Genomic DNA, 17329 nt, shown 5'->3' with positions numbered 1-17329 from the left:
CTTAAAATAAGCAGATGAACACCTATTTCACATTTTTTGATCAAAATTTTTTTCTGGGCTATGTCTGGGTAGAAGCCAGTGAGAACTATTATTTGAAACCTTGTATTGTGTGTATTAATTGTTGCCTTTTATCCCAAAGCTGTTGCAACCTGCTGTGTTACAGATGCTTTTTTGAAAATACAGTTATAAAAACAGCTCAGAAATTTAAAAAAATTTGATTAAAAAAAAGCCATGTCAATTGTATAAGATCAATTCATTTACTTTTAGACTTTATGTTCCTTAAATAAGTTATTCTTTAAAAGGAGAAGATTTTGCTGATGATAGCATAAAAAGAAGATAAGGTGATACTCAGGTCATGTTTACATAAGATCCACATAATCAAACTATTCAGTACAGTAAGGAGGGAAAAGTCAAATTAGTTTTTCTTTAAAATAACTGGGTAATTTAGTCATAGCAACTCTAACAAGTATTTGCAAACACTAATATTCTGAGTAATTGCAAAACCCACTGTTTAAAGCTTTAAAAAACATCTTTTCCTCAGCAATGAGACATGTCTCAAGTATTGTGTTCTAAACTCAAAGTAGAATTCTAAGCCATTTTTCTCTTGTTAGCTAAAGTTTAATTTAAGATGAAACTACAATTACATACAAGTTGAGAAGGAAAGAACTGTTGTGGGAAATAGGGAGTTCATTTTTGCTAAAAACAAAAAAAAACCAATTAAAGTAACAAAAGTAAAAGTTTATGTTTTGTATGCATTAGTAAAAGTTAAGAATAGATTGTCTAAAACTCATTTAAATAATATCTGTGATTTTCAAGAGGGCTTACTTTATTTTTAAAAGTCACATTTGTGATATTTAACATTGCCAATGGCCTCCAGAGTTTAAAGAAACTGGGAGATGACAAATTCTATCAACCTAAATCAAATGCCAGGATCTTGTTTGTTTTTTTTTGTTTTTTTTTTGTTTTTTGTTTTTTTTTTTTTTTTTAAGTCAGAAAGGTATAATTTATATTGAGTATGACTGGTACATGGCAAACAACAATTTTGTCCAGAAAAATATCAAAATTATTTTTCCTAGAAATAAATGGTAGTTTTCCAAATACACACTAAATCCTTTATGAATTAGAAACAAAAATATTTAAATACTTTGTGAGAGTTCTAAACTTTTAGTGTTCTAGAAAAAAAGTGGAAAGGGGATATTTCCCAATTTTTCCTCTTTATTTTCTTCTATCCATTTATAAATTTTTCTAATGAGTCTAGAAAGGAAAACAACATGTTCTAGTGAAAAAAAAAATCACTGAACTAGTCAGGAGACTTGTTCTAGACATGGCTGTACCACTTAGACTGAAAAGGTCATTCTTCCTAGACCTCAGTTTCCTTATTTGTGAAATGAGAAGATTAAACTAAATGATCTCTAAAGCCATCTCCAGTTCTAAAATTTTAAATGCAAGATAAAATCCATAGCCTCCAGGACACCAATCTAGTTCCCTAGTATAATCTAATTTCGCAATGTTTCTGGGTCCTCAGGTATAGGTTCCCATTCCCTTCCCCCTACTACCACAATGAGCAAAAAGACAATTTTAAGGCCTGAAAATTGTTCTCTTTTGACCACTTAAAAACCAGGAGAGAAAAAGTGAGCCAGTGATCATATCTAAGTAGAGAAAGGAGGTCAATTCTGTATCCACTCAATAACTTCCCCAAAGTTCTCTGTGATCCTTTTCTAATATGTACTAAAACAGATTTGAGGCTTTCCCCCCCCTCTGATTGCACACTCTTTTCTAGAGCAGGAACAATTTCCTCATCAGCTTTGACTGAAGACTCTAAAGGGTGGAGTGGGAAAACCACAGACATCATAACAGCAACTTTCTAAAGTAAGCAGCCAACATGCAGCGGTTTGCTACCCCAAGTTCCCAATGTGGTTTTTCCTTTAGATGACCAGTCATGATCTCACCAGCCCCTAAGATCAACATACCAAATGCCCATACGATGGCCAGAACTACCATCCACACTATAGTATCGCCAAATGATCAAGATTGTGAAGGAAAAGACTTTTTGGTGATAGAAATCAAGTTTCCTTATAGACCCCAAACAAAAACAACCACAGGAACTTTCAATTCCATTTCTATTGAATTCAATAAGCAGTCATTTAGTGCCTACTTAGATGTTAGACTGCACACTCAGAAACAAATAAAACGATAAAAAGAAACATAAATGATACTTATTATGACATTTTAAAATTTGCAATACACCTCACTCATTATTTCATTTGATCCTTAAAACAACTAAATCAAAGATATTACTATCCCCACTTTAAAAATCGGGAGAGTGGAGCTTAGAAAGGTAAAAAATGACTTGCCCATAGTCACAGAATTTAAAACTTACTTCTGGAATTCCCCAGCTGTTGTTTTTAAACAGTGTCAAAGGCCATCTTCGGACCCATGTCTTTCTGACCCTTAGCTAAGTCCAGCACTCCATCTGTTACATCACGGAGGTCTCCTGCTTTAAGAAGAGGCTTGAAGGTGGTTCAATGGAAAGAACAATTTAAGAAGGCCTGAGTTCAAATTCAGCCTCAGAGCACTTAGCTTTATGACTCTTAAACACAAACTCTCGTCCTCAGTTGTAAAATAGAACTCCTTATGATACCCACCAGCATTGCGGTGAGGATTCGTAAAGCAAAGAGTGGGTCCTTAATAAACGCTTCATTTGATCCCGCTGTAGTCTGCCAGGAAGGAAACATCTCCCTAGAGAATCAGGTAAGACTTTCCCATTCAACAACCATCTATTGAAGCATCTATGGTTAGACGTGGGCCCAACCAAAGGCTCCAGAAGAACAAAGTCCCTATCCTAACATCACTTTGACTTGCATCTGGAAGCCGGGCAGCCATTAGAAGTCCTCTCCTCACCTGCACCAGGTAGGCTCTGCAAGCGAGGTTGCCAGATCCCACTCTCTCCAAACGTGAGGGGAAAGAAGACGACGCTCCAGTTTCGTTCTCCTCCGCCCCCCCCCCCCCCCATCCCCCGCGCCGGGAGTCCACCTCACCTTAAGGATGTTCTCGAAGATAGTGTCCCGGAATTCGAGCAGCGCCTTCTGGTCGAACTCTCGGCCGTGGATGATGCGCATCTGCTTCAGGAAGGTGGACTTGCCGCTTTCGCCGGCCCCCAGCAGCAAGATCTTCACCAGGCGCCGCACCGCCCGCCGCTCCCGGGCCAGCAGCGCGTCAATCTCCCGGCTCCGCCGCCGGGCCTCCCGCTCCGAGTCCCGGCTGCCGCTGCTGCTCCCGCCGCCGCCGCCGCCCCGGCGCTCCCGCCCGCTGGCCTCGGCAGGCAGCAGGCAGCGGCTGAGGGTCCTCACTACCCCGGACATGGCCCTGCCGGCCGCCGAGAGGACCGACTGAGCGAAGTGGGGACGGCGGGGGCGGGGGCGGGAGGCGGCGGCCGCCCCTTCACGGCCCCCCCACGGTCGTCTGCATCCGCCGCCGCCGCCGCCGCGCTGAGTCCGGATCCCGAAGGCGCCCAGCCCCCTCCTCCCCCGGCTAGGAGCCGGGGGCCATCGGAGTAGCCCCAGACCGCCCTCCGGGGGCGGCGGCCCCGCGGCCGAGGGGGAGGGGAGCGCAGATCCTCCGGCCCGGGGCGGAGGCGGCAGAGGGGCGCGGCCGCTAGCGGGGAGCTGCCGAGGGGACCCCCAGATAGGCTGAGAAAGGGGACCGACGGGGGCGCAACCGAGCCGCTGGCGGCCTCCAAATCCTAGCGGACGGAGACTCGGGCTAGAGTCCCCGAGTCAGTGGCCAGAGCCCCAGGCTGTCGTCGCCACCGCCCGCTCCTAACCCCACACTGGCTCCCAGCAAGCTGCTCCGACCCCCCGCTGAGGGTAAGGGGTGGAGGGGGGAGGGATGGAGGAGTACAGAGAGGGGCGTGTGTTGTCCTCGCCTCGGCCCAAGGGATTGGGCAGGCTGTTGTCAATCTAAGGCAAGACGTTCTTCGATTGGTCTATTCTTCCAGAAGGCTGCAAAGCCCCACGTGGGCGGAGTCAGGGAGGAGGGGCGGTGGATTGGAGGCGGAGTTCAAGACGTAGTTCTCAGGCTCTAGGCTTCTCATTGGGCTTCTCTGCAGAGATTCTTTCTTTCAGAATGAAAGGGAGGCGGAGACTTGGGGGGAAGGAACGGCCACCCACTGTTGCGGGCTACTATTGCTCAACAAGAAAGTCAATCGTCTTGGCTGGCCGTCGGATTGGATCTTTATCTTTGGATGGGCGTGGCACTAGGAATGCCAGGTGTACCGAACACAGTTCCAGTTTTTTGGGTACTCTCCTGGTTTAAGGGGCTACAATCATGGAGAAGAACCGCAGAACTTTTGACATCAAGGGGACTGAGCTATATTATAAAACTGCAGGAAATTGCTTTGAAGATGGGGAAGACCATCCCTCTGTAATTACAAAAAGCTTCAGCTAAAATCATCTTTATTGAGGACCACTAGGTACAGGGAAGAAGAGGGTGCCATACGTTTTAAAGCAGTCACTAACGAAAAGCTCTGTGTGTCGAGTTAAAAAAAATAATTTGGCGAAAAAGAGCAATGAGCAAATTTAGAAATTAGCCTTTGCACTTCAAGCAAAAAAAAAAAATACATATATATATAATTTACTCAGCACATTCTCGCTTAATTATAGACCACGAATAATAAATTAGCCTATTTTTTCAAAAGAACATTTTAATTTAAATGTTTTAAGTTAAAGATTTAATTAAATTAAATTAATTAAATAATTAAATTAAATATTTAATTTAAATATTAGTTTGCATTTATATGGCTGAGAGCTAAAGCCTTTCTAAACAAAAATCCACTGAAGTTTGTTGTGTGATGGGGATCCATTTTATGGAATGAGAAAACTAAGATGTACTCATAGTCACATGGCCAGTAAAATGCAGGAGACAGAATGGTAATCTAGGTTTCTGATTTGCTTGTTAACCTTTACACTACATTTAACAGGAGAGTGAAACTTGTTAAACCCCTTGGTATGAAAACTTCTCTTTTAAGCTGAGCAAAGGCAAGAACCTTTGTACTGGGGATAAAACCATACTAAGACTTTTGGGAAACTGTATTTTCCTCAAATCTAGCACAAAGTTTAGGACCTAGTAAATACTTTTAATGTTTGTTCAATTGAATCAATAATTACTTAGAACTGGGCATTAGCGGTTTTCGTTTGGATCCCAAATGTGAATAAGAGTACTTAATGAATTCAATCATTAATATGAATGACATCACTTCATAGCATCTGTGATTGCCTTGTTAAATTCCTCTAGCTTGCGGATCATAACCTTCCACACCTTAGTAGGGAATCTTCAACAGTTAATGCAGCCAAAAACATTAGTCTGTGGTCACTCTGGGAATTAGCCTATCCAAATTTAGCACAATTACCAAAATTGTGCTCAAAGATTTTCTTGTATAATATCTAGCATGGATACAAAGTATTCTTCTCCTTCTTTCTCTGATTCATAGAACCTACCAAAATTTTTGCTGTATTGAAATAACCAATACATGGTACTGCCTCACATTAAAAATACAGCTTAATAGCTTATTTCCCAAAATACATTTCCCCCATCTTCCTTGAAGTGGGGACTTGCCCAACCTGTCAGACACTGAGGAATTTTGTATTCTGACTATCTTCAAATCATTGGCAGTGGATGCTGTGGCTTCCAATGGCATCTATCCAAAATAGTAAGGACTTGGAAATTACGGATTAGACTATGTACTCCACATGGGTAGAATTGAAGAAGTATGAGGGCTACCAGGACCTCATCCAATATAAACCCTGCTCCTTGAATCATCACTTAAAGCTAGAAGGCACCTTTAAAGTCTTCTGGTCCAAAAACTTTATTTTATAGGCAAGGTAACATTCCCTAAAGAGATTAAATGCCTTCTCTTAACATCACCAGGTAGGGTGGCAGAACAGGATTTGAAATCAATTCTTGTGACTCCCAGCCCCAGAACTCTTTCCACTATGGTATATTGCTTCCTCTTGGCCTCCTAACCACCATCTTTCTTTTCCTATTTCCCCTTTTCAGGGGGTTGTTCTATCTGTTATGCTTTATACAACATAATGTTGTTATATTACCTGTTGTTAATCGAAAATTCTTTCTTTTTCCCAGATCACTGTAAAACACTGTAAAAACAGATCAGATAGAACTCTTTGGGACCTTCAGAGGATTTGTTCCTACAAGTGAACTAAAGGGAATCTCAGATACACTCCTCTCCTGATGCTACATGATGGAGATAACTCCAGGCAATGTCAATGGAGCATAACTCCTCTGTAGGGTCTTACTAAACTAAAAAGGCTTTAAGTATAGGGCCAGAAGATGGACTGAAGCCCAGTCTTGCTAATATTTGACCACAAGATATTTTTTTTCTGACCAAAGCAATTCATAGTAATCAATCATCTTCCAAGACAAAGATTTCCATACTTTATTGTAGCAGTCCCATTTTTAAATTAAAACTTGTTTCTGTAAATACAATATTACATAACAATCTTCACAAATAATTTTCATGACACAGCTTATCTGTATCATAAATCTATGTCAGCTGATAGTTTTGGTGGCAGAACTTGTCTGTGTGGAGAGTCAAAGCTAGCCAACTCAAATTTGCCTTTGTTTGTACATACCATATTAAATATTCACTCAGCTGTATTCTCTGTTAGTTTGCCAGAATTTGCTGTGTTAGTTTCACTTTTGTTGACTTTGATAAGAAGTTTGTTTTCACTGAAAAAAGTTCATATATTCATGTGGGAATTATATTCTAACATACCCAATAATTTTTACTATTGTTTCACACCATCCCCTCTGTCACCCCCAAAGGGCCTCAAACTCCATAGTCTAAAAAGCTCTGATCTAAGACAAGGAAAAGTTGTGAGGCCTATCCCACCCATCAAAGCACACCAATTAAATGACAGATCTTTTGAAGTATTAAAATAAACAAAAGAGAACCTGTTAGGGAGTAAAATGTTCTATTCCTGTTCTTCTCTTCTACCAATAATTGCTCTTCCCTCTCTCCCACAAGTCCTAGGGGAGAAAAGACAATTATAGATAACTGTTAAATGATCATTCAATAAATTAATAAGTATTTATTAAAACATGGTATGCTTGCTATGTGCCAAGAACAATGCTAAGTACTGAGTATGTATAGAAAAACAAAAATGGAGATAAATTCTTCTAGGAGATACATTATAATGAAAGAGGAAATATAGAAATTACTAAATTCATAGAACATTCCTGCTAGGAGAAAGTACAGAAATAACCAAATTTATAGAACATACATGCAGAGAAGAAAGAAGATAATCCAAAGAGGGAAGACATTAGCAGTTGGAAATATTGGGGAAAATTTCCTATAGAAAACAGAATTTGATCTGTCTTAAAGGAAACCTGGGAAACTGAGAGATGGATATGAGGGAGCAAAGCCTTTCAGGTGTTTTGGGGAAATAGCAAATACAAAGATGTGGAAATGAGATTTGGAGAGTGCTGTTTTCATAACTGCAAGTGGCCCATGTAGCTGGATGATAGAATGCCTGAAAGGAATTAGCAAAGTATAAGAAAATTGGAAAGGTAAGAAGAGGCCAGCATAATGATTAGCTTTAAGTGCCCAAAAGAGGAGTTTATAATTAATCCTCAAGGTAATATCTACTGGAGAAAGAAAAAAAAAAATGGAGCCCAAAATCTTATAAAAATGAATGTTGAAAACTATCATTACAAGTAATTAGAAAAGTAAAATACTATTAAGTTAAAAAAAAAAAAAAGAAAGCTACTGGAACTCATTCATTGGAGGTGGGGGCATGTGACATACTCTAGGAAAATGACTTTAACAGCTGCACAGAGGATGGGCTAGAGTTTATGAAAGTCTTGAGGCAGGGAAACCATTCAGAAAACTATTGCAACAATCCAGGAAAAAGAGGATAAAGACCTACCTAGGATTTGTGGTTGTATAAGCAGAACAAAGAAAACATAAACTAGAGAGGTTGTGAAGATATAAATGGCAAGATTTAGAAATAGGTTGGATATCTGGAGTATGTGAGAATCAATTGAATAGCAAGATCCAAGATGACATCAAGGTTCTAAACCTGGGTGAATGGGAGGATGACAATGTCTTCCATAGCAATAGAGAAGTTTGGAAGAGGGGATGATTTGGGGTAGGGAAAAAGTAAAATAATGAGTTCTGTTTGGTTGAATTTGGGTGTTTACAGGATATCTAATTCAAAATGACCAAAAGTCAGTTGGTGATGAGAAACTGGAGCTTAGACAAGAAGTTAGGGTAGAGATAGATAGATAAAGACAGACAGACAGACAGTGTAGATGATAGAGGTGCATAGATACATAGATGATAGATAGATTAGGGTATAAATAAACAGATAGGGTAGATGATTGATAGATAAATAGATAGCTTAGGGTATAAATAGAGATAGATAGGGTAGAAGAGATATAAATAGATAAGTGGATGGGAGGATGGTTATTGATGATTGAGGTCATCAAGCTAGATTTCTCAATAATGGAGGAAATTTACTTTTCTTTCAACCTTCTTCCTTCCCCCATAGGATCCTACCTAGATCAGCTTTGGAGTAAGGTAATAAGTGGTACATGGGGATTCATTATCTTCCATTTGTAGTCTCCTCCCACTCTTACCATGAAAACAGAGTTGTTCCCAAGCAGTGAAAGGAACCTTTAGTGACTTTTAGATTGTTGATCATGTATATGCAAGTAATTTCATGCCATTGAGATGTAAACTAATGTTTCTGATGAGCTGCTCTCTGCCAGAGATTCCTCTTTTTATTCTCTACTGCTGTCTCACAGAAGTCTTTCTTTTGATATTTTGAACACTGCCACTTGTACTCTCTCAATCCAAATTCTTATTTGAACTATAAGCTGAAAATTCCTTTTAACTTTATACCTTTGGGTCACAGAACTACAACTATCTGAAACAAATAGTGCTTTTCTTTAGGATATTGACATACAAAGGGAAGCAAAATTCTTCCCCTTAACAGCTTACTTCGAAGTTCTCTACCTACCTGTGTTAACTTGAGGTCCAATCATATTGAAAAAGAAAGTGATCTATCTTTCTTTAGGCTCAACTAAAACCTTGGTCAGATTGTCTTCTGTATTGCTGCTATTTTCCTTTTCTATCCATCCAAAATGTTTTCCCCCTTCATGAAAATAGTCATTATATCGCTACTAATTTGGAAATTTGGATCTCCTCAAGAAATTGTCCCAGAAACTCCCTTAGAAAAATTACAAAAAAAAATTGTGGAGAGATTTCTTCCAATACTCATTAAGGCCCTGGCTTGTGCAAATCAACTTGGGAACAAAATTGAAAAAGAATTGATGACCTTTGCCCTGCTTTCCACCAGCAACTGAAATTGCAATACTTCTTACACATGAATATTAAAATGTTCATCCCATGTCATTTTTTTCATTGGGAACTCTCTCTGGATAGCAACAACACAATCCAAATTTCAAATGATTTGCTTCGTTGTCTCTATGAACCATCAAAATGACCTGGAAATCCTACTATTTCATCAAACTCAATGAATCAGGTTAGTAAGAATTACAATAAAATAGTTGTGAGTCAGAAAAGACTGAGAGCAATAAAACATGCAGAATTACAGGCTGAAGAAATTGCAATTACTCACAAAAAGCCAAGTCCATTAGACCTATCTTCCATAAAATTACTACTATAGCTGTGGACCTATGTGCAGGTGGTGTACAATGTGGGCTGCAAAGTGGTAATGATTTTCAAGCTTTCAAACACCAAAGTGAGTACCCTAATAAAAAACACAAGCAACTATGATAGCAAAGGCAGTCCTCTGATTTTGCCTTCCAATTTTTGTTTTGAAAAATATGGTCATTAAAAAAAAAAAAGGAAAAAGAAAAATATGGTCATTGTGTATCTCCCTTACTCAAAAGACTTGAGTAGTTAATCTGTTGGCTGATTGCTCTTAGCATGGCCAGTGTGCGGCAAAAATGAAACATAGGAATTTGCTTTTGGCTTTTTCCTACCTGCCTTCCAGTATTCCTTTCTATACCCCTCTGTCTCCTATGTTAGGGGGCTTATCATCTGTTCCTGATCCTGTAAGACCTTCATTCCAATAATTAAACTGAATTTAATAAATATTTATTAAGAGCTTACAAGGTTAGGTGCTGGAGATAATAAAAATGAAAAATGTCACTGCCATCAAAAATAGTAACTGCCCATTACAGTCTAATGGGGTAAAGGACAGAAGCCACATAAGTATACAATAAGTATGGTATAAAGAAAAATATGATAAAAGTCAAGGACAAAGCATCATGAGAAATATAAGGAGGGACAGAGACAGTTGAAAGACAGATAGACAAACATTATCAGGACTTAGGATGAAGTTTTTCAAATGGAACTTGAAATAATTCCAAGGAGGAAAAGGGAAGAGGTCAAAAGAAATTAGATACAGAGGAGATCACGTACCAAATTAGACTTTCAAAAGATCATGGAGAATGTCAGAATCATTGCAGACTGAAGAAGGGTACATACTACTCTATTTTAAAGGAAATGGATGAAACATGCAAAGAATGGGCCAATAAGCTTAACTCAACTTTTGTACTAATAATTTTAGCTAACATTTATATAGTGCTTTAAAGTTTGATGATATGTGGAAACCATATTGGAGAAAGTTGAGATGTAAAAATGATAATTGTATTATCTCCTTTGTGGATCCTCCCCCTTATCCCCAAAAAAACTGGTAGGGAGGTACTATCATTGCTCAAATTGTACAGATGAGGCAATTGGGGCAGATAGAAATTAAATGATTTGCCAGGGTCACCCAGAGAATAAGTGTCTAAGATTAGATTTGAACTTAGATTCTGAGACCTCTTGACTCCAGGTCCCAGGCTCTGTCCCCTATGCAGACAAGCAACAATTAGTGAAAAGGTAGAAAAGTAAATAAGGATCACAAAAGCCCAGCATGGTTTGATCAAGAGCAGGTTATATCAAACTAATCTTATTTTCTTTTTTAGCAGTATTAAATTGATAGAGTGGAAGAATTCCACATCTGGTAAAGTTTCTCATGCTATTGTTGGAAAGGATGAAAAAAGTGCTTATATATTTCAAAAGTGGTTTGAATGGCTGAACCCAGAGTCAATTAAAGGCTAGTCAAGAAGCAGAACTATTATGTTCCTGTCACTGGGCAAAGCATTGGGGATACAAAGAAAGCAAACAAAATAAAAACCCTTTTACAATTATCAAGAAACCTACAGTCTAAGGGGAGAGACAAAATGCAAAAAACTATGTATAAACAAGATATAAACAGGATAAACTAGAGATAATTAACTGAGGGAAGGCACTAAAGTTAAAGGAGACTAGGAGAGGCTTCTTGATGCAAAGAGTAATCATGATTGGTTTGATATTAACTTGGATACAAATAGCCAATAGAATGAATTATAGTAGGTGATATGCTATTTGGTATTGTTATCAATGCCTTGTAAAGGCATAGACAACTCGATAACCAAAATCGCACATGACACAAGTTGGGAGAAATAGCCAACACACTAGATGACAAAGGTGTGAAACAAAAAGCTTTGACAAGTGTTCATTGAATTTAATAAGATTAAATTTAGTAAGGATGAAACGTCAACTTTATAAGTACAAGATAGGAGTAAAACAGCAATTTGTCTGAAAAGAGAAGTATTTTAGTGGATTGCAAGATAATGTAAATCTAAAGAATGATGCTGTTAAGTCATTTTCCAGTTATGTCTGACTCTCCTTGACTTCATTTGGAATTTTCTTGTCAGAGATACTAGAATAGTTCCCCATCTTCTTCTCTAGCCTATTTCAGAAATGAGCAATTAAGGCAAGCAATGACTTGCCTAGGATCATACTGCTAGTAAGTGTCTGAGGCCATATGTAAATTCAGGAAAATGAGTCTTCCTGATTCTTAGCCAGATGTTCTATCCATTATACCAGAAGAGAGATAGGTTAACCAAACAGGGAAAAAAGATGAAGTGACTTGAGGCTGAGTTGAGGGGGAAGGAACTGGAAATAAGCATTAATAGATCACCTTAAAAAGAATTAATAGGGCAGGCACTGTACTAAGCACTTTATAAATATTACCTCATTTGATGCTCACAACAGCCCTGTGAGGTAGGTACTATTATTATCCTCACTTTACAGGTGAGGAAAACATAGATTAAAAGACTTGCTTGCAGCTGGTAAACTTCTGGAGCTGTATTTAAGTCAGATCTTCCTGACTCCAGGTTTAATGCTCTGTCCACTGTATCATGTAGCTGCCTTTAAATCAAAATTCCTTAAATTTTGTGTGTGTGTGTGTGTGTGTGTGTGTGTGTGTGTGTGTGTATTGGCGCTCCACATAACTGACTGTGGAGTTCATGAAAAATTTGGCAACAGGAAAAGGATTCCAAATGCAACAAACAAAAATTAATTCAAAATCAAAAATTCAAATCAAATTCAAAATCAAAATTCAAAATCAAAAAGCTTAAGAAGTCCTGCTCCAAATGAGGTAATCCTATTATAGTTTGATCTACAAACCAATGGGGTTTATTTACTTGGGGGCTATATTATTAGGGTATTACCTGGGAACTATAGACCCCCATAGTAGGGATGAAATGGGTTTAGCAAAGTCACCTTCACAAGTATAAAGGATTTATAAACTGGGATGGGAAAAGTGACATCTTTATTTTCACTAACTTTTAACTGAAATTTAGCATTTCCTTCAATAAAAAAAAATATTCTGAGAAAGGGTCCCTCCAGAGGCTTCTTTGCACTGCTTAAGGAATCAATAACACCTACACAGAGAGTAAGAAGTCCTGCTTTGAGGAATTAGCTTCAGAAGATGAGATATCACCCCATATCCCAAAGGACTTTGGGCCTTTCTTTTGGGGGAATTCTTTGGTGGGGTGAATAGACACACAAAACATTGCCCAGTATTTGAATGGACCCCAGTCAGGAGAAGACTGACTAATCCATGCCTCATGGTGTCTTTCTCCTTCTTAACTATCTCTTTTAGGATGCTAAACTTCTCTGTGGATTTAGCCAGGAAGTTAATGGCATATTCCACCTCATGATGTATTCCCTTTCTCCTGGTTAATTGTGACTTGCACTGGGGAACTTGTTTTTCCATTGTTCATTGTTAAAACCTCTTTCCTTGTTCTCCCAAATCTATTTCATATTTACCACTCCTGGTACTTATTTTGCCTCTTCATTTTGTCTGTAACCTCTTCTCATAAATAAATGTACCTTTGGAGGGGAAAAAAAAAACAAAAAGAGAATTCCTGCTGTGGTCAGATTATATTTGGAGCACTGAATTCATTCTAGGGCACCATGTTTTTAGGATGTACTTTGATAATCTGAAGACCTTCATGAAGAGTACAACCAGTGGCACAGAACTATATACAACAAGATATAAACAGAATAAATTGGAGACAATTAGCTGAAGGAAGAAACTAAAGTTAAGGTGGACTAGGAAAATCCCCTGGAGGCAGAAGGACCTGGGTTCAAGTTTTGCCTCACTTACTACCTATATGACCCTGGGCAAGTTACTTCATTGTGCCTATTCCCACCCCCATTGCCTCAAGCCCCCCAGAAAGGAGGAAAAGAGGACAAATGAGATGACAGAGTATCTAGTATGTCATGCACACGAACTTCTGTTGAAGAAACTAAGAATCTTTAGTCTGAAGAAAATACTTCGGGAGGAACAAAAAACTTTTTTTGGAAGATCTGGAGGATTGTTTTGTGGAAGAACGAATGGAAATGGTATTTGGCCCTGGAGGACAGAAGTAAGAGGAATAAATTACCTTATTGGCACATTGGTAAATTCAAGTAAGAGAAAACTTCCTAAAAACAAATAAACAATCCAACATATATATATATATATATATATATATATATATATATATATTTTTTTTTTTTTTTTTTTTGGTCTGGACCTGTGATTTCATTAATATATGGAACTTCTGGTGAGAAAACTTCCACCTTCCACTATTAATGGAACCTTTCAACTATATGATGCTTCCAAGGGAGGCTCCTCCCTGGCTGTCTTTTTTTTCCAATCTGAAATAATCATTGTAGAGTGAGTTCCAAGAGTTATTAGGATTTATGAAATATTTACCATGTAGCAGTTGCTATTTAAAGCATTGGGGATACAAACAAGAGGGAATAAATCCAATCTGTGCCCTCAAGGAGTTTACATTCGAATGGGGAAGACAACCTGTGCTTAGCACTGGAGAAATTCACATTCTAAGGATTAGACAAAATGTAAATAAGTGGAAAAATATAAGATAAATAAAGAATGGATGTGAAAAGGGGAGGAATGGAAAAGGCTTCCGGCAGGAGGTGAAGTTTGAGTGAGTCTTGAAGGAATCGAGGGAAACGCCAAGATGTGGGAATAGAGCATTCCAGATATGCATGACAGCCCTTGAGAAGATTCTGAGTTGCAAGACAGTGTTTCCTGTTCATTGGGCAGGTAGAAAAGATGAGATTTGACCATGAATTATAACTGTGGTGTGATTAAGAATATGGAATCGAGGAAAGAAGATGAGAAAATTCAGTTTAGCAGAATATTATTAATTTCATCTAGGAAATCCTTTCCCTTTCTTCTACTGCCACTAAAGAATGCTCTCTTTCTCCACTTCCATCCCTAGCTACAATTTCCCATAGCTTCTACTCCTAGGCTGCCCTTGATATTTATTTTAACCCAGTTTTACCCTAAAAAAGTAATATAACCTTTCTCCCACCATATGTTTTATTTCAGCCCTAACCCCCAGGGGTGACTGTTCTTATTTATGTTTGAATATATGAAACTGTCTTAACCTTTCTGGATGACATCTCCTTTCATATGAATTCCCAAACTGAGAATTGTGCCTCCTCTTCCCTAAATCCTCACATGAGAAAGCTTTGAAGACCCTACAGGACTGAGTTGCTAATGTTAGTTCAATTGGTAGTTAGGAAGAAGGTGGGATGATGAGTCTATAAAATAAAATGATTGAATAAGATGGTCTCTCAGGTTGCTTCTTGTGCATAGGTCTATGAACCTTAGGAGACTGTAATCCTAAGTTTTCAGCACCTGAAGCTGCAGGATTCAGAAGTCATCCATTTTGCTTTTCCTTACTTACAAACAAGTGAGGGACCAAGGATTCAGATATTCAGAATCTCTAGCTGAAGTAGCCTTTGGGATGATGCTTAAACAGTGGAAGCATTTTAGTTTTTAATGGCTTTTTATTTTTCCAAATACATGCAATGATAGTTTTCAATATTCACCTTTGCAAAACCTTCTGTTCCAATTTTTTCTCCTTCCCTACACCCTTCTCCTAGACAGCAAGCAATTCATTATGGGTTAAACATGTGTAATTCTTCTAAACATATTTCACTACACAAGAAAAATCAGATCAAAAAGGGAAAAAAACCATGAGAGAAAAAGACCCACAAGCAAACAAACACCATTACCACGATAAAAAAAAAAAAAAGGCGAAAATACTATGCTTTGATCAACCTTCAGTCTCCAAAGTTCTCTCTCTGGATGCTGATGGCTCTTTCCATCTCAAATCTATTGAAACTGCCTTGAATCACCTCACTATTGAATAGAGCTAAGTCCATCACAGTTGATCATCACATAATCTTGTGGTTGTGGTGTAGAGTGTTCTCTTGGTTCTGCTCATTTCACTTAGCATAAGTTCATGTAAGCCCCTCCAGACTTTTCTGAAATCAGCCTGCTCATTATTTCTTATAGAACAATGGTATTCCATTACATTCATATCCCATATTTTATTCAGTTAATTGAGGAGCATCCACACAATTTCTGGTTCCTTGAGTGGAAGCATTTTATGATCTGCATTCAATGTAATGATGTCTTTTCTTTTAAGTGGAGCCTTACTAGACCTGTATGCAGCATTATCTAAACTTTCTCCTTCCCAGCCACCACCCCTCAACACAGTGCTTTACATAGAATGGAAACTTAGTAAATGTTTATCGAATAAATGATTGGAGTTGTAAAACTATAGGCTTGAGTTTTGGTTGGTCACAAAATACAGAATTTCAGAATTGGAAAAGATGGGAAGTAGTAAAGAAGATACCCTGCAAGGAGCCACAAGATAGGAATTGAATTCTGACTTTGCCATTTACTACTTATATGACAAGTTATATCACCTCTCTGAGCCTCAGTTTTCTCATCTGTAAAATGAGACAGTTGAACTAGATCTCAAAAGTCCTACTTGTTTATCTATGAATTTATGACCGAAGACCTTATTTAGTCCCAATAGTAACTGAAAAGGAGGACTTTTTACAGTGTCTATGACAAGTGGTGTCCAGCTTTCAGACCTTCAAGGGTTCTCTCCTTACTTTCTGAGATGAGAGAGCCTAATGTTTCTGGCCAGAGAAAAGGGAGGATAGGTAATTAGAAATGCAACAGGACTGAGGGGTCTTCAAGTGAAACTCAATCATCTCCATCCCAACCAAAAGAATTATAAAAAAAGAATCTTTTTTCTTTTCTTTTTTATTATTAAAGCTCTTTATTTTCAAAACCTAAGCATGAATACTTTTTTTTTTTTAACATTGATCCTTGCGAAACCTTGTGTTCCAAATTTTCCCCTTCCCCTCACCCCCACCCCTAGATGGCAAGTAATACAATATATGCTAAACATGGTAAAAATATATGTTAAATCCAATATATACATACATATTTGTACAATTATCTTGCTGCACAAGAAAAATCAGATCAAAAAGGGAAAAAATGAGAAAGAAAACAAAAAGTAAGCAACCAACAACAAAAATATGAAAATACTATGTTGTAATCCACACTTAGTTCCCACAGTTCTGTCTCTGAGTGCAGATGGCTTTCTTCATCACAAAATCTTTGGAACTGGTCTCAATCATCTCATTGTTAAAGAGAGCCATGTCCATCAGAATTAATCACCTTATAATCTTGTCGTTGCTGTGTACAATGATGTCCTGATTGTGCTCATTTCACTTAGCATCAGTACATGTAAGTCTCCCTAGGCCTTTCTGAATTCATCCCGCTGATCATTTCTTCAGAACAATAATATTCCATTATCTTCATGTACCATAACTTATTCAGCCATTCCTCAATTGATGGGCACCCATTCAGTTTCCAGTTGCTTGCCACTACAAAAAGGGCTGCCACAAACATTTTTGTATATGTGGGTCCCTTTCATCCTTTAAGGTCTCTTTGGGATATAAATAAGTTATGTGGCAATCTTTATCTGACTTACTCATGATTGGTGCATTGGAAAAGTACCTGGAGTCATATGGTACATTTGAAAAAGGATATTTTACAATTTAGAGGGTATAGCTAGAATGTAT

General features: G+C 38.2%; 1 protein-coding gene across 1 annotated transcript in view; it reads right to left on the bottom strand.

Moving 5' to 3' along the window:
- Nucleotides 1–3888, bottom strand: part of GNA12 (G protein subunit alpha 12) — a 131227-nt gene extending 127339 nt beyond the window's left edge. The window contains exon 1 of the mRNA XM_031941096.1: nucleotides 3039–3888. Coding sequence (XP_031796956.1) covers nucleotides 3039–3362 — 324 coding nt within the window. The 5' untranslated portion in view covers nucleotides 3363–3888. The remainder of the gene's footprint in view (nucleotides 1–3038) is intronic.
- Nucleotides 3889–17329: the final 13441 nt, after the last annotated feature.

The sequence above is a fragment of the Sarcophilus harrisii genome, chromosome 1, assembly GCF_902635505.1.
Source record: "Sarcophilus harrisii chromosome 1, mSarHar1.11, whole genome shotgun sequence".
In the NCBI taxonomy this organism is placed as follows: Eukaryota; Metazoa; Chordata; class Mammalia; order Dasyuromorphia; family Dasyuridae; genus Sarcophilus; species Sarcophilus harrisii.
This window is presented reverse-complemented; position numbering and strand designations above follow the sequence as displayed.